The sequence below is a fragment of the Epinephelus lanceolatus genome, chromosome 18 (assembly GCF_041903045.1).
Source record: "Epinephelus lanceolatus isolate andai-2023 chromosome 18, ASM4190304v1, whole genome shotgun sequence".
NCBI classification, from domain to species: Eukaryota; Metazoa; Chordata; class Actinopteri; order Perciformes; family Serranidae; genus Epinephelus; species Epinephelus lanceolatus.
In genome coordinates this window covers 38904738-38920480 of record NC_135751.1, presented here as the reverse complement: position 1 = coordinate 38920480, position 15743 = coordinate 38904738, and the positions used below count along the sequence as shown (strand labels likewise).

Genomic DNA, 15743 nt, shown 5'->3' with positions numbered 1-15743 from the left:
AACAGACACCACCTGTCATTATCACATTATTTCACTCTAAGGTAGCAGCAGCAGCAGCGGCGAAGAGCATTTATAAGAAGAGACGATGCAATGGTGAGCGCTGGATCTGTGCAGACAGTGTGTACAGTGAACTCTGTTCGGGCGCACACGTTCCTGAAGTTATCCTGAGACTCTGAAGAGCAGAAAAGATGGTTGATCCCACAGGTAAGTGCTTTTATTTCCTCTTTAACTGTTTGAAATCACCTAATACACACACTTTTTTGCTGATTAAAACTTGCAGTAGTGCAATGTGGACTGACTATGGTTATTGTGATCTTAATGTGTAGCTGATGTGGTGCTCTCGCCTGTGGAGACCAGCCTGTACAACAACGTCCAGGCTCTTCTCAAAGAGATGAGCCAGAGTTCTTCACAGAAAGGTAACTACAGCTGAGGCTCTTAGAGGGTCAGTGTGCTACATTCAGAACATTATTATAGCAGCAAATGTAAAGATGTGGCTGCACCAGAGAAAAAGTCACACTCTGTCTGTGTGTTGTGATCAAAGTTTCTAGCTTTGCGCATTTAGTCCTTCCCAGGCAAGCTCAGGAACGACGCTCTTGGAGATTAGAGTGTAGGACCTTCACATAACCTGGACGAAGTTAATACAGATTTTAAAACGCTTGAAGATCCACTCATTACTAAAAGTGTGTGTCATATGAAAACTAAAGTGACGGTCAAAGTTGTCACAGTGAAATTTAAGTTGTGCTGATGGATTCACGTCATCAACTCATGCATTGAGTAACATTACAAGTTAATGTTCCACCTTAAAAGTTGCCGGCAGTCGGCCCAGTGAATGAAGTTATTTTTTCTCAGACTCCAGCTGCTGTGAGAGGCAGCAAAACATCCTTTCAACAGACTGCAGTGTTCACAGCTCCACCTTTTAGTACCAGATCTGTGTGCTAGGTACCAACAGAGGGGGGACCAAACATGGGGATGGTATGGAACGATTGCATTGGTACCATCCACAACTTTTCACAGTGGAAACGGGAAAAAAGTGAACTGAACTATACCGTACTGATCGGTGTAAATGGGGCTATACTGGGCACCCTGACCACCGTAACAACCATCCAATGTTAATCTCAAAAAGTGAATTATCAACAGTGGACTACATGCCACAACATAAACAGCTAAGTGAATATAGTCAAATAAAAACGCAAACTGCTGTCTGTCTGCAGGAGTGCACAGATGGAGCCTTCAGAAGAAGCTGGAGGACGATCCGTCCTGCAGCGCCTCACTGATCAGAGTTCTGGTCAGAGAGCTGGACAAGAAGCTGAAGAGAGTCAGCAAGGTTCGTTCCCTCAACTCTGCTTTCAGATTTTAAAGTCGAATTTAAAGTTCCATGTAGATTTCCAAACACTTGTTTCTGTCTTTAAAGACAAAGATTTTTATTTATTTAACTTTTTTTAGTTGTTGAAAAAGAATGTTAAAGCTCATCATTGTAACTTTGTTTGTTGACTGAAACAGATTCACAAACCACAATCCTTCACGCATGTCATTCCGATGCTTCACACTCTCTACTATGCAGTTATTCAGGTAAGACACACCTGCGTGACTGCAACTGACACTATCATAGTGTTCAGATAAGTCCGTAACAACCGTTTATACTTATAAATACATGCAGCTGGAAAGACAAAAACAGTTTGCATTGTTAGTCATGTTTCCGGTCTTAAGGTTTTGTTACGTCTGTATTACCTTTCCAGTCAGGTGTGATGATTCCCAGCAGCCTCTACCAGACAGTGTACGAGTGTTTGATGAAGCTGCTGATATTACCATCGCCTTACTCTGCTGTGGCCCTGCACACGCTGAGGAGCATCAAGATGGAAATGAACACACCAGGTGTCCATCAATGCACACGTCTGTACAGTATGATGCTGTAAAAGAAACACTACCTAACAAACTGATCCCTCCTTCAACAGGCTCCTTGTATCAGAAGAGAGTCACTGCTGAGCAGAACCTGAACAACGATCATTTCACCTGGCAGGAAAAGTGGGTATAGCCTCTGAATGACAATCAGCTTGTATTAAAATGCTTCAGAGTTTAAAACACTTAATAAGGTACTTTATTAACTGCTGATTTCCTCCAGGGTGTTTGTGCTCGCTGACCCAGCTGTGTTTTCGGCTCCACTGGACGCAGCAGTGAGAAAAAACTTGGAGGCGTCAAACTTTCTCAGGGACACGACAACCATGGAGATCAGTGTGGTGCTGCGTGTGCTGCAGGCCGGGCTGGGGACGAGCTGCCACAGCTCCAGACTGGCTCAGGCTCTGGAGGTACGTCTGTTAAGATTAGGGTGGCAACTGTGTGAGATTTTCACAGGACCATACCATCTCAGAAAATATTACTGTTTAGGGTGACCATATTTTGATTTCCAAAAAAGAGGACACGAGGTAGCCTACTTAAATGATACTCGCAGTTTACTCAAAGATGCCTTATCATTTTAATATATTTAAAGTTTATATGTATGGATAGAAAATTCAGTTATATTACAAAATAATATCTCTCAAAGACAGAAATTCAGATAGGCCCCACTAGGGGACACATACACACACTAGAGTGTGGCTACCCGATCCGAGTCCGACGGGTCCCGACGGTAGGCCTACCCGACGGGTCAGGCCAGGTTCAGTCAAAAGTGTATAAATTGTATTCGGGCTCGGGTTGGATTCGGTCAGCTTTCAGTGAAAATGTAGTGTAAAAATAAATAAAATCCTATTGTCTGTCCTGTTTATTGCTTGGGCACTGTTATTTACGTGACACCACCTGAACACAACACACACACAGTTTGTTTCTACCTCTCCCCTCGCTGGAAGCCTCGGACCTCCCGCTCCCATCTCAAACATGGAGGTCTCCCTCTCCGCTGAGCACCCACGGCGCACGCCCGGCCTGTTAAAAAGCCTGTAACCATAACAACTGTGTGACACAAACTCAGTGCTTTAGTAATTAAATAATGTCGGGCTCGGTTCGGTGGACATAACAAAACAGAATGACTGTCGGGTTCGGACAGAAATATGCGGCCCGTGCCACACTCTAACACACACACACACACACACACACACACACAAGGAAAACCGGACATTATCATCAGTTTATAAAAACCCCCCGGACGCCCCGGACAGGACGTGAAAAGTGGACATGTCCGGGCAAAAGAGGACGTTTGGTCAGCCTGTTACTGTTTGTGGTATCACCTTATACAGTATTACCTAATATTATCAGGGACAACAGGGACCCTTAAAGGAAAACAGAAGTTTTTTTTGGGTTGAACAAACGTGTTAAAGTTTATGAAGTTTTGTGTAAAAAGTCTGCTAGGCATTCATGGAGGAAGGAGATGGGCATGTGCAGATGAGATTTTTCGTCCAGTTGCATTTTTTTTTTCAATACCACAGATGAGCAAATATACACAGTTTGATACCAATTTCCATACTATGGTTTTCACAGTTTACAGATGCAGCCCTAATGAAGCTGTCTTGGACAAGTAACATTTTTAGACACAGTAGCGTTGTTGGTCTTGGGATGGTCATGCCAGTCAGTCAACTGGTTGATCAGTCAGCACTTTGGTCAGGTCTAAAATATCTCAACAACTGTTGGACAAACTGCCGTTAAACTTTAGTACGTCAGCCCAGGAAAATGTCATCCCTGCAGCACTTTATTAGCAAACACTAGCATGCTAAACTAAGATGGTGAACATATAACTGCTGTACATTAGCGTGTTAGCACTGTCACTGTGAGCACATTGCCATGCTAGTGTTAGCATTTAGCTCAAAGCACTGACTCTTAGGGTGCGTTCACACCTGCCTCACTCAAGTTCGTTTGCCCCTCAGTGCGGTTCGTTTGGGCAGGTGTGAACACAGCAATCACACTCAGGTGTGCACCAAAACAACCAGACTGAGACCTTCTTGAAGAGGTGGTCTCGGTCTGGTTACAAACGAACTCTGGTGCGGTTGGTTTGTGGTGAGAAGGTGTTCCGACCTGGATGTGAAGCAACTGCAGTCACATGACACATTGTTTGGGTTAAACATGAGCATGTTACAGTCCTGGAGGATTATTAATGTGCACCTCCTCCTGTACTGCCTTAATATGCACATTCAGCACATCCAATGCATCAAAACATTGTTTTCTAGTTGGAGCCGCGCCTCGTTTTCAAACTGTATGCTTTGACTAAAATGAACAATGACAGCAATATAGTCCACGATGAGCAGCGCTAAAATCAACCTGCGTAGTTGTCCCTCCATTGTGACATTAGAAAGTGTCACATTTATCTTGCAAGTGTACTCTTCTTCAACGTTTGCTTTACTTCCTGGATTTTTCCCACATGGAAATTCTGACCAATCAAGAGCAGCTTTCTCACACAAGGCATTTGATCTGGTCCTCTTGTAAATGCTGCCGTGAGAACACGAACCAACTCTAGGCAATTATACAACTTTGGAACAATATGAGTCCCTGATTCAGACCAAAGGAGACCACTCTAGGGCTGAAAGCAGCCTTTGGTCGTGCTGATAAATGCTTGCGTGGGGCAAGTTTATACCTCACTTTACTATATCAATAAGTTGTCAGTATTTGTTGTTGTTTATCAGACTGTGTGTCTTTTGTGTGTTTCAGGCTTTAGAGAAACATACGGTAGAGAAATATTTCCAGGAAGTGGTCTCAGCTGTGGAGAAGAGTATGAAGCATGGTGCAGGTGGTCGTACAATCTATCTGAACAAACTAACATACATATACGGAGACATCCTGACTGCCTCTAAAGGTGTGTGTACTGCAGTCTGCTGCTGTAGCACAGATTGGTATTAGCAGAGACTGTGACAGGACTGCCACGTCATCTTTATCTTGTTGTCTTAGGAAGAACAACGCTGGATCACGGTTCTGTGTGCAGCAATGCAATGCCCTTTCCAGAGATCAACTTCCTGTTATGGAGCGACGAGGATGATCTATGTGAGTCAACCAGACAAACCACCACTGCCACTGCTTTATAATTCTGTCAAGGTGCTGCAGTAAAAATGTACACTGATGTATCTGTCCAAAAGGGGACCTGCTGGCAGACTTCGCCCAGTGCTCCCACTCTAACTCAGCCAGTGTTGATGAAGATGAGAAGGGCAAAAGAGACAGCGGGATAGAGAGAGATATAAAGGAGAGCGACCCCGACGACACACTGCGGTCTTTGGCCACAAAGCCCGGGTCAGTAATCAAACGGAGAAATGCCTTTAAGTCCATGAAGCCAGCAGATAGACTGAGCCTTATGGAGGAGAAGATAGATGTGTTTCCTGGAAGCTCTGCTGTCGTAAAAGAAGACAGGAGGCGTCACACGGCACGTGTGGTGGTGATGGGCGATGACCGTGTGCTGGGACGACTCGCCAGGACTTATCACTCGATTCGGTGAGCAGCTGGTTTGTTGTGAATATCTTCTTCCAGATAGTGTTACAGCAAAGTGGTGTATGATCCTCAACCTTTTTCTGCATTTGCATTGTGTGTATGTAAATGTGAGTAAGTACACTTAACTCTCCTTTAAAGAAACCATATGTAAAGCTTCCTGCAGACTGTATGATTTAAGCAGTCTCATAACTTTAGTGCAAACTACACTGTGCTACATGGAACTAATAACCCTGGGTAAGACATCAAGTTTGATGTATGCAGACTAACATGGAGGACTCCTTGGACAAGGGCCTGATCTCTATGTAAAAATAAACAGCTCATTCAGAGGTAACAAAAACAAAATGATTCTTATTTCCAGGTGATTAAAAACTAAAGAAAATATATGTTTTATATTATATTCCCTGTCTGAATCTTACACACTGGACCTTTAATGTTCTCCATGTATTTCCCAACAGAGAACGAGAGTCAAAACACCTTCTCCTGACGAGGAAACTGAAGCTACAGTTGTACTACGTCCCGTTCTCTAATGTGGAGTCGTCGCTCAGTTCACCTGTGAGTCACGCTGAGTCGCTCAAAGCGACACAGACAGACTGGTATTTTGTTGGAGACTCACAGGACAGCCCGTGTCAGAATGGATGCAGATTGTCTCTGGCCTCCACGTTGGGAAGAGTGGATCCATGGTACAACAGCAACATCAACAGTCTGGGAGCTACAATCTCCAAACTGGCTGAAATGGTAACCATTGAGTCTACACACATCCATCTGTGAGGCTTCATTTGGCACAACTGTGTTTTGAGCTAATGCTAAATAGCATGCTAACATGCTCACAGCAACAATGCTAGCATGTTGGAGGTACAATGTTTACTATGTTCACCATCTAAGTTTAGTGCTTTAGCATGCTAACATTTGCTAGCATTAGCGCTTAAGGTTTGTTCGGGCCTTAGACTGTGTATAGTAATTTGACGTAGCCACTGTGACGTCACCGATTGTTTTGTAGACCTCCATTCTGAAGTCTCAAGTTCGGCAATTTGGCCGTCACCATCTTGGATTTTTAGATCCAGAAGTGACCATATTTGGATGAGAGGGTGGTGCTAACCCAAAGACTAGCTGCTAGCCTGGTTAGTACAATGCATTTAGAGCTATGGGTAACTGGGGTCCATGTCATTGGTCCGACAGCCCATTGGTTCGACATCCCATTAGTCCGACTGTCCACGGTGCTGAACGGCTCGCGGCGGGCGTATGGTGCGTCGCGACCGGCTCTGGGTCAGCTGGGAAAGACTTGAGGCGGAGCAGGCTCACGGCTTATGTGTTTGTCACTTTCTTTTTCATTTTAACCCACACCATGATCTTTTCCTGACCCTAACCAAGTGGTTTTTGTGCCTAAACCTAACCAGACCTTAACCACAGGGCATCATGATGATTTCGGAACGGACTTCGGAACAATGAGTTTAATATGGTCGGAACAATGGGCTGTCGGACCAATGGGAAGTTCCCGGGTAACTGTGATACTAATGCTAATGCTAATTTTCTCCAGCGAAAAACAGGCTGAAAACCATTAAAACAAAATGCACTTTCCTAAAAAAACTGAACATCCAACTCCTTAGAGGTCTTTTCGTACAACCAAATTCTGAACAAGAGGTTTTTTTGGCAACCAAAACCTCTAGGTCTATGGGGACTGACTCACTCTTGGAGCATCAAGTGGCCATCATCAGAGCAACTGCAGTTTTTGCACTTCTGCTTTGGCTCATTTTTCACTTTGGTTTCACTTTTCCGTTTGATTCAGACCAAACACAAGGCAAATTTTTTATCATGTTACTCGCGTGATTAGTGCCACCGGGGTGCCAGCTGTGCTAAAGGTTGGGCTAGCTAACAAGGGAAGGCAGTTAACGCTAACGTAAGTGCTAACTTGGTTCATAGAAAAGTATTAGCAATATCTGGAATTAAGTATTTTCAGAACATACCATGTATTCCTATGACTTCGCTCACTTTTCTCCGACCCCTCTCTGTGCTCGTTGTGTCTCTGTACAGTACTGATGTTGAATCGTAGAGCTGCGGGTGCCCACACATGGTGATAATACCTTTGTCCTCCATACTGACGGGCTTGCTTGACACACCATCGCACCTCTTCCTAACATATAGCGAGCGGGTGAACATCAGATTGTTTCACTGTTCCCAATGTACATGTCCTAACCTGCTCCATGTGTCAATGAACAAGCTAAGAAACATGTCGCTTGCTTGAAAAATAGCTCACGCTGGCTCAGTTTTGTTGTCGTCCCTCGTCGTATGTCCAGACACTTTTTCGCACTGCATCTTCCAGAGAGCGCTCACTATGTTAAAAAGAGGTGTCACATGGACGCACATTCATGTCTATGTGCCTCTTTACAATGACTTTGATGTATCCACACTGTGCAAAAATAGTTTGCTTTGTGTTTGCGGAATAAACTGATTGTTCCACCAGAGGACGTGACAATTGGAAAAATTCAAACGGTGTTTACATCAAGACAGCCAGTCAAGCGGTAGCCACAAACAACCTGCGAGGCTAGACTGGCAATTAATGTGAATATGTCGTGTATCGTGGGGCTGCACCATAAACAAGTAGAGCTTCAAATACAGCAGCAGCAGAGAGTGTGTTCATCTGAAACCTTCTTCACTGTGTGATGTCTCTCTACTGCAGCACTCTGATCACAGCGAGCCACCAGAGCAAAGCATCCCTCTGCTGGACACTCTGTGTTACTACCTCCGCTGTGGGATGCAGCCCGTTAACCTGCCGCTCTATTCTGTGAAGGTACAGTGAGTGATATTCAAATTTACACGCATGCAAATGTGGAAGACAGAGCAAGGTTGGGTTTTCATATGTCAACAGGAGCACAGGAACATTATCACATGAGAAGAAGAACATTTTGTCAAAGACATATTAGAGTTTATAAATTTATATTGTGGTGTGCTGCTGTTTTTACATAAAGCTGCTCTGATCAATGATTCTTTATATTAACAACTGATTACATGGCTGTGTGTTCGGTAAAAATGATCACTTGCAATGTTGAACCACAGAGAATTATCACCCAGCTTCTCTTAATTGTACGAAGGTTTTTACCCTCTTTTAGCTCATTAATTTACCCTGCTCTCATCACCTTCATTTCCAGCTGCAGCAGGCTGCTGTTTTCAGCCAGTAAGCTCTGATAAATTCACTGCACACTGTTTATACTATATTTGTCCTGCACTGAACAGCAGACAGAAAAAGTCAGTGACAAACTGGTGAAAAAAGTTGAGCAGTGAGCTGCTAAAGATACAGATATTTTTCTTTGGTGGAGACAAAAACCAGAGCTAAGGACACTGACACACAAAGCTGACACTTGGCCGTCGGTCATTTTTGTGGCGTGTCCCACAACGTTGGCACAAGTCAGCCCTTGTTGGCTTTTTTTTCCAGCTGATTCAGCATATTGAATCTGCATTGGAGCTGGCGGAGCTCATCAGTGAATGACATCACTCTGATTGGCGGCTCTACTCAGTGCACAAGAAGAGAAACAGAAGTGAGGAAAGTAAACAAACAGCTAAAGTCAAGAGGGAGTGAGAACAAAACAAACTTGTTATACAAGGTCATATCATTTTCTGGCCATTGCGCTCTTTAACAGAAACAGTTTGTAATTGTTTGTGTTATTGCTCGCTAGTTAAAAAAGGGCGGCTGTAGCTCGGGAGGTAGAGCAGGTCATCCCTCAATCAGAAGATCAGCAATTCGATCCCACACTTGTTCCACTGGTGTGTGAGGGTGTTACAGCTGCGTAGCCGTCCTGTGAATGTGACTCGTAGTGTAAAAAGCACTTTGAATTGTCAGCACACTAGAAAGGCGTCGTCCAAGTCCAAATATAATTTCTTCTTTTGACATCAGGTTGTGTTGTCACTATGCTACATGGCTAACTAGCATCTTGAATCCGTCCTGTTGGTGGTCTGTTTTCCCTTTTTGGATGACAAATACAAACTACTGCCACCTGCTGATATGGAGAGTTATTTTCTCCTAGCAGGAGCAGAATGTACGTGCTGGTTGGACGTTGACTTTAGTCTTTGTGCTGGGTTCAAGTGCAACTTTTAGGCCGGGACAGGGGCACTTGTTCTTTGATGTCATTTGTGTGTGTGTGGGTCTAAACAGGGGAGGAAAAGGAAACCAGCTGATGTTAGTGTTGCTCTGTTGCAAAAGACTTTACACCATCTTTAAAAGGTGATACACACACAGTATGTAAATGTCTTCCCTTAACGACTTCCACTGCCCCCTGGTGGCCAAACAAGACAAACTGATGCAGCTTTAAGTAAAGAAACAAAACACCTTTTCTATTACTGGTTGAAACACTTGTGTTGAAACAAATGTGTCAGTGGTTTCTTGCTGCTCGTGTATTTCCTGGTTTGACTGACTCCAGTCTGTGTTTAGATGACGCGCTCCAGCTGTGGCGTGAGTTCAGTGGTGGAGGACGTGTTTGTGTCTCACCTGGACGCAGACATCCCTGAGTTCAGACACCTGAAAGAGAAGTTCACAAGTAGGTTTTCTGAGTTTCCTTCTGTGTGTGTGTGTGTGTGTGTGTGTGTGTGTGTGTGTGTGTACTGCTATGACATTACAGTCAGATAAAGTGAGGTGTTGTCTTTGACAGAGGAGCCCTCTGCACGCCGAAAGAAGTCGACAGTGGAACTCTTTGGCGCAGTCATGTCAGTCAGTTATTCAAAGGTACCGTCGTTATTATTAATGTTTATAATATTAGCATCAGCAGCAGGATGTGAGCTGACGATTATTTCATCAACAGATGTCTTTGAGCAAAAGAAAAGTCCAAATGGGAGAGGCGCCAATGACATGTGGCGTGATGATTACATCAGAGCCGGCAGCTTTAACATCAGGTGAACTTTTTGTTTTTATATTTAGCTGACAGATGTACACTGAACAAAAATATAAACGCAACACTTTTGTTTTTGCTCCCATTTTTCATGAACTGAACTCAAAGATCTAAAACATTTTGTATACACACACAAAAGACCATTTCTCACAAATATTGTTCACAAATCTGCTTAATTTTTGTGTTAGTGAGCACTTCTCCTTTGCCGAGATAATCCATCCCACCTCACAGGTGTGGCATATCAAGATGCTGATTAGACAGCATGAATATTGCACAGGTGTGCCTTAGGCTGGCCACAATAAAAGGTCAGTTGCAGGTCAATGTGCAGTTTTGCTTTACTGGGGGGGTCTGGGGGGGTCAGAAAACCAGTCAGTATCTGGTGTGACCACCATTTGCCTCACGCAGTGCAACACATCTCCTTCGCATAGAGGTGATCAGGTTGTTGATTGTGGCCTGTGGAATGTTGGTCCACTCCTCTTCAATGGCTGTGCGAAGTTGCTGGATATTGGCAGGAACTGGAACACGCTGTCGTGTACGCCGATCCAGGGCATCCCAAACATGCTCAATGGGTGACATGTCCGGTGAGTATGCTGGCCATGCAAGAACTGGGATGTTTTCAGCTTCCAGGAATTGTGTACAGATCCTTGCAACATGGGGCCGTGCATTATCATGCTGCAACATGAGGTGATGGTCGTGGATGAATGGCACAACAATGGGCCTCAGGATCTCGTCACGGTATCTCTGTGCATTCAAAATGCCATCAATAAAATGCACCTGTGTTCATTGTCCATAACATACGCCTGCCCATACCATAACCCCACTGCTACCATGGGCCACTCGATCCACAACGTTGACATCAGCAAACCGCTCACCCACATGACGCCACACACGCTGTCTGCCATCTGCCCTGAACAGTGAAAACCGGGATTCATCCGTGAAGAGAACACCTCTCCAACGTGTCAGACGCCATTGAATGTGAGCATTTGCCCGCTCAAGTCGGTTACGACAACGAACTGCAGTCAGGTCGAGACCCCGATGAGGACGACGAGCATGCAGATGATCTTCCCTGAGACGGTTTCTGACAGTTTGTGCAGAAATTCTTTGGTTATGCAAACCGATTGTTGCAGCAGCTGTCCGGGTGGCTGGTCTCAGACGATCTTGGAAGTGAACATGCTGGATGTGGAGGTCCTGGGCTGGTGTGGTTACACGTGGTCTGCGGTTGTGAGGCCGGTTGGATGTACTGCTAAATTGTCTGAAACGCCTTTGGAGACAGCTTATGGTAGAGAAATGAACATTCAATTCACGGGCAACAGCTCTGGTGGACATTCCTGCAGTCAGCATGCCAACTGCACGCTCCCTCAAAACTTGCAACATCTGTGGCATTGTGCTGTGTGATAAAACTGAACATTTCAGAGTGGCCTTTTATTGTGGCCAGCCTAAGGCACACCTGTGCAATAATCATGCTGTCTAATCAGCATCTTGATATGCCACACCTGTGAGGTGGGATGGATTATCTCGGCAAAGGAGGAGCGCTCACTAACACAGATTTAGACAGATTTGTGAACAATATTTGAGGGAAATGGTCTTTTGTGTGTATACAAAATGTTTTAGATCTTTGAGTTCAGTTCATGAAAAATGGGAGCAAAAACAAAAGTGTTGCATTTATATTTTTGTTCAGTGTATGTCAGTTTGAAAAATGTGATGAATAATCTTTGTCACTTTGTGTAGGGGAGGATCACCTCACTGTCAGGTTTGACAGTCTGAACCCAGGATACAACACAGTAAGAAGATATTTAGATGATTAAAAGTACTTTTATTTAAAGTAATATTGTAACTGAAGCTTAAATGCAGGTTGTTCATCTTTCTAAACTTTAGACGATCCAAACCCAGAACATCAGCATCAGGACGATGGAGCATCGAATGCTCTCCGTGTGTCTGGACAAGGACTCCCGCAGGACCTACACTGATGTTCACAGGTCATTTCAGTTTGACATTTTCAGTCCACTTTATATATATTTTATTGATTTTAATTTTCAGAATTCAAAAGGAAACAGAAAAACAAAACAGGACAACAGAAAGAAAAACAAACAAACAAACAAGCATGACAGCACCTGAATCACAAATCATAGCAAAATGGCAACATCGACAACATACATCACACAAAAAGCACAGCACAAAAGGAAAATTTACTCCATTCCCGTGTTAGGTCACAAGTTTTCAAGGAAAAGGGGGTTGATGAGAACGTACATTCTTAAAATAAAATTACAAAGAAAAAAAAAAAGAAGGGAATAACTATCAATCTGAATTCATTCTGAAAGTTAATCCACCCCTCTGTAGTAAGTCTGAAATTTCATATGGCAGATGCTCTAAAATTGGTTGCCAGATTTTAAAAAATAATGTATTGTTCCCCCCTAAGGTAGCAGAGAGGCTTTCCATTGGTAAGACCTTATAAATTTCTCTGTACCACTGCGTTACTGTTGGGGTTTTGTCTTTAATCCATTGGAACAAAATACATCATCTAGCTAGTAACAGGAGTTTTGTTATAAGAGTGTACTGAGAGGGGTTAAGATCGAGACCTTCTAGAGAGAATCCCAACACAAACAATGCAGGTTTCCTTTTAATGTCCATGCCCAAGATTGTACAAAGCTCTTTTTTAATATTTTTCCAAAAACATGCAATAAAAGGGCATCAGTGAAAATAAGTTCCCAACTCTTTCTTACATTTTTTACACATGGGAGATATATTGGAGTTGCATTTATTGAGAAACTGGGGTGTACGTTGTAGCCTGTGAAAAATTCGGTATTGGCTCTCATTTAACCGATTACATAAGAATATTTTACTTGACAATGAAAATATCTTCGACCACTCCTCCTGGCTAGATTGGATTCCTAGGTCCTTCTCCCATGTACTACTAATTTTATCAATGTTATATTTGTCCAAGGACTGTAGCTTCTGATACAAAATGGAAATAAACTTTTTTGTAATATTTGGAATGAGAAGAAGGTCATCAAGAGTGCTCCTAACGTACTTATCGTCAGGAAACTTGCAGGCAGAGAATATAAAATGTCTGATCTGTAAATATGCAAAAAAGGATATGAAGGATATTCCATATTTAATCTGAAGTTGCTGAAAAGACATAATTGTTTCTGCTTCAAACAGGTCTCCGATTGTTTTAATACCTTTTGTAAACCACTCTTCAAAAACCTCTTTCCCTTGTACAGGTAAAAAGAAATTATTGTTAATTATTGGTAGAAGAAGGGATGATGAAAAGTTTTGCAAGTCCACTTTAAAGGAACACTCCACTAAAAACATGATCATTTGTATATCTGTTACTCCCCTGTCATTTACAAACTTGCATTTCTCCAGCATTAACGGATGATGCTGCTGCGGTGTGAGTGTCTTTGCTGATTAGCAAACATCCTGGCACTGACTATTTACTGGGATTTACTAGCCCGTCTCTCATGCGGCATTTGAAGATAATCACAGGCCCAGCCGTTCTCTGCTTTCAGTGTCTGACACTAACATTTTCGTCACATCTCGTCTCATCAGTGAAAATGAAACCTGAATTTCATCCTAGATTTTATTATCAAGATCTATTTTTAGCTCGTCATCATCTTGTTTTTGCCATGTTGATGAAACATTTTCGTCATAGTTTTTCTTCAACTAAATTATCACTGCTTGCGGTCCATTCAGAACAGACCCACGACCCACTTTGGGACCGCAAACCACCAGTTGGGAACCACAACTTGAAGGTGTGATTTAATGTGACGTAACGCTCTTTACAGGATTGAGATTTCTCCGTGCTTGGATCCAGGCTGCAGCATCCGGTCCAGGTTCAGTGTCAGTCAGGAGCGAGAGCTGCTGATCAGCAAGTATCTGGACAAAGTGCTGTCGCTGCCCATCAACACCTTCACTGGAGTGACGGCCTGAGAGACGTGAGCCGTCCACGCCATGTGTACAGATGATGCTGCGTCAACACAGATGATGTGTCTCAAACCTGTGTGTATAAATGTTATAAATGACACAGAGGGTTAAAATAAAGTATTAACAACATTTTTTCTATTGTATATAACAATATGCTTTTGTTATTATAACGTTAGACCCTTAAAATACTTTAACATGGTAACTATTTTTAATATAAGAACAACACACATGCCTAACTGCTGCATGAATTTGCTGAGCTGGTCAGAGACACATTTACCGTCACAAGTTCTCTGTCTGCAGCGAGGGAACAAATGAATATGTAACATGACCTCATATGTGTTGAATTTGGAAATTTTGTTAATAAACTGACCTTAAACTGAATTAGTTTCTACTGCTGTGAAAGAATTATTCAGTCAATCAAACTTTATTTGTATAACGTCTTCACACAGTTATGTGTGTAGTAAAAAATAAAAATAAATAAAAATTTGTGACCAATGCATCCAGAACTGTAAATATTATGAAAATGTAGATTTAAAATCTCTAATAACAGTAATAGGTGTGAAAAAACAAGACAGATTAAACAGACAAAGATAAATAAAAATGATGACGATAAAATACAATAACTGATTTAAGGGCTATAATGATAATATAAAGTTAGATAAAAGCTCAAATAAATAATAAAATAAAAATTACAATAAAATAGAATATTAGATTGAAAAGTTTTAATAATAATGATAGTTAAATTAAAGCTATAGATAAAATAGATAAAAAATATGAAACAAGAATAAAATGATGACAATAAAATACAAAAATAATAATAAAATGGTTAAATGAAAGCTAGACTAAAAAGAAGATACAATAGATTAAAAACAAAAATGAATAAAATTGATAACAATAAAATACACTACATTTGAAAGCTATAATGATAAAATAGATAATAAAATAATTAGATAAAAGCCAGACTGAGCAAGACAATTTTAATGATAACAATAAAATACAATAGATTTAACAGCTATAATAATAATAATCAAAAATGATATGAAATGAAACATGATATTAATATGAAATAAAATAGATAATAATAAAATAGTTGGAAAAATGTTAGACTAAAAAGTATATACAATAGATTAAAAATACAAAGAAATAAAAATGATAATAAAATACAATAAAATAGATTTAAAAGTTTTGATGATAACAATAATAATAATACAAAGTAATAAATATAATAAAAGCTGTAATAAAAGTCAGATAAAATAGATTAAAACAAAAAGAAAGAAATAATCTAAATAACATGGATAAAAAAGTAATATTAATAAATAAAATAAATAGATAAAATAAAGGGAAATTTTAAAACATAAATACAATACAAAAGTGAATAAAATACTGTCAATAATGTCTATTAACTGTTTTTATTTGAAAGCCTGGCTGAATATTTTTCTCTTTTATGTGCATGCTTTTTTCTCTCACACCTGAAACAGCAGCACATTACAGTATCTGTAACTGACCAGTGTTCAGTTTATATAACATTATTTCATCAGATTAAGGATCAAT

At 41.5% G+C, this 15743-nt stretch overlaps 1 protein-coding gene across 2 annotated transcripts; it reads left to right on the top strand.

Moving 5' to 3' along the window:
- Positions 1–49: 49 nt before the first annotated feature.
- Positions 50–14573, top strand: pik3r6b (phosphoinositide-3-kinase, regulatory subunit 6b). 2 transcript variants are annotated; one of them, XM_078161666.1, is made up of 18 exons: positions 50–204; positions 327–416; positions 1212–1324; positions 1501–1569; positions 1737–1872; positions 1953–2022; positions 2120–2303; positions 4627–4771; positions 4864–4956; positions 5049–5397; positions 5850–6129; positions 8069–8179; positions 9815–9920; positions 10032–10105; positions 10182–10272; positions 11997–12049; positions 12144–12244; positions 14054–14573. In XM_078161666.1, the coding sequence occupies exons 1-18, from the start codon at positions 189–191 to the stop codon at positions 14196–14198; spliced, it is 2226 nt and encodes a 741-aa protein (XP_078017792.1). In that variant the 5' UTR covers positions 50–188; the 3' UTR covers positions 14199–14573. The 2 variants fall into 2 exon arrangements, with proteins under 2 accessions (XP_078017792.1, XP_078017793.1); XM_078161667.1 differs by lacking the exons at positions 11997–12049; positions 12144–12244.
- Positions 14574–15743: the final 1170 nt, after the last annotated feature.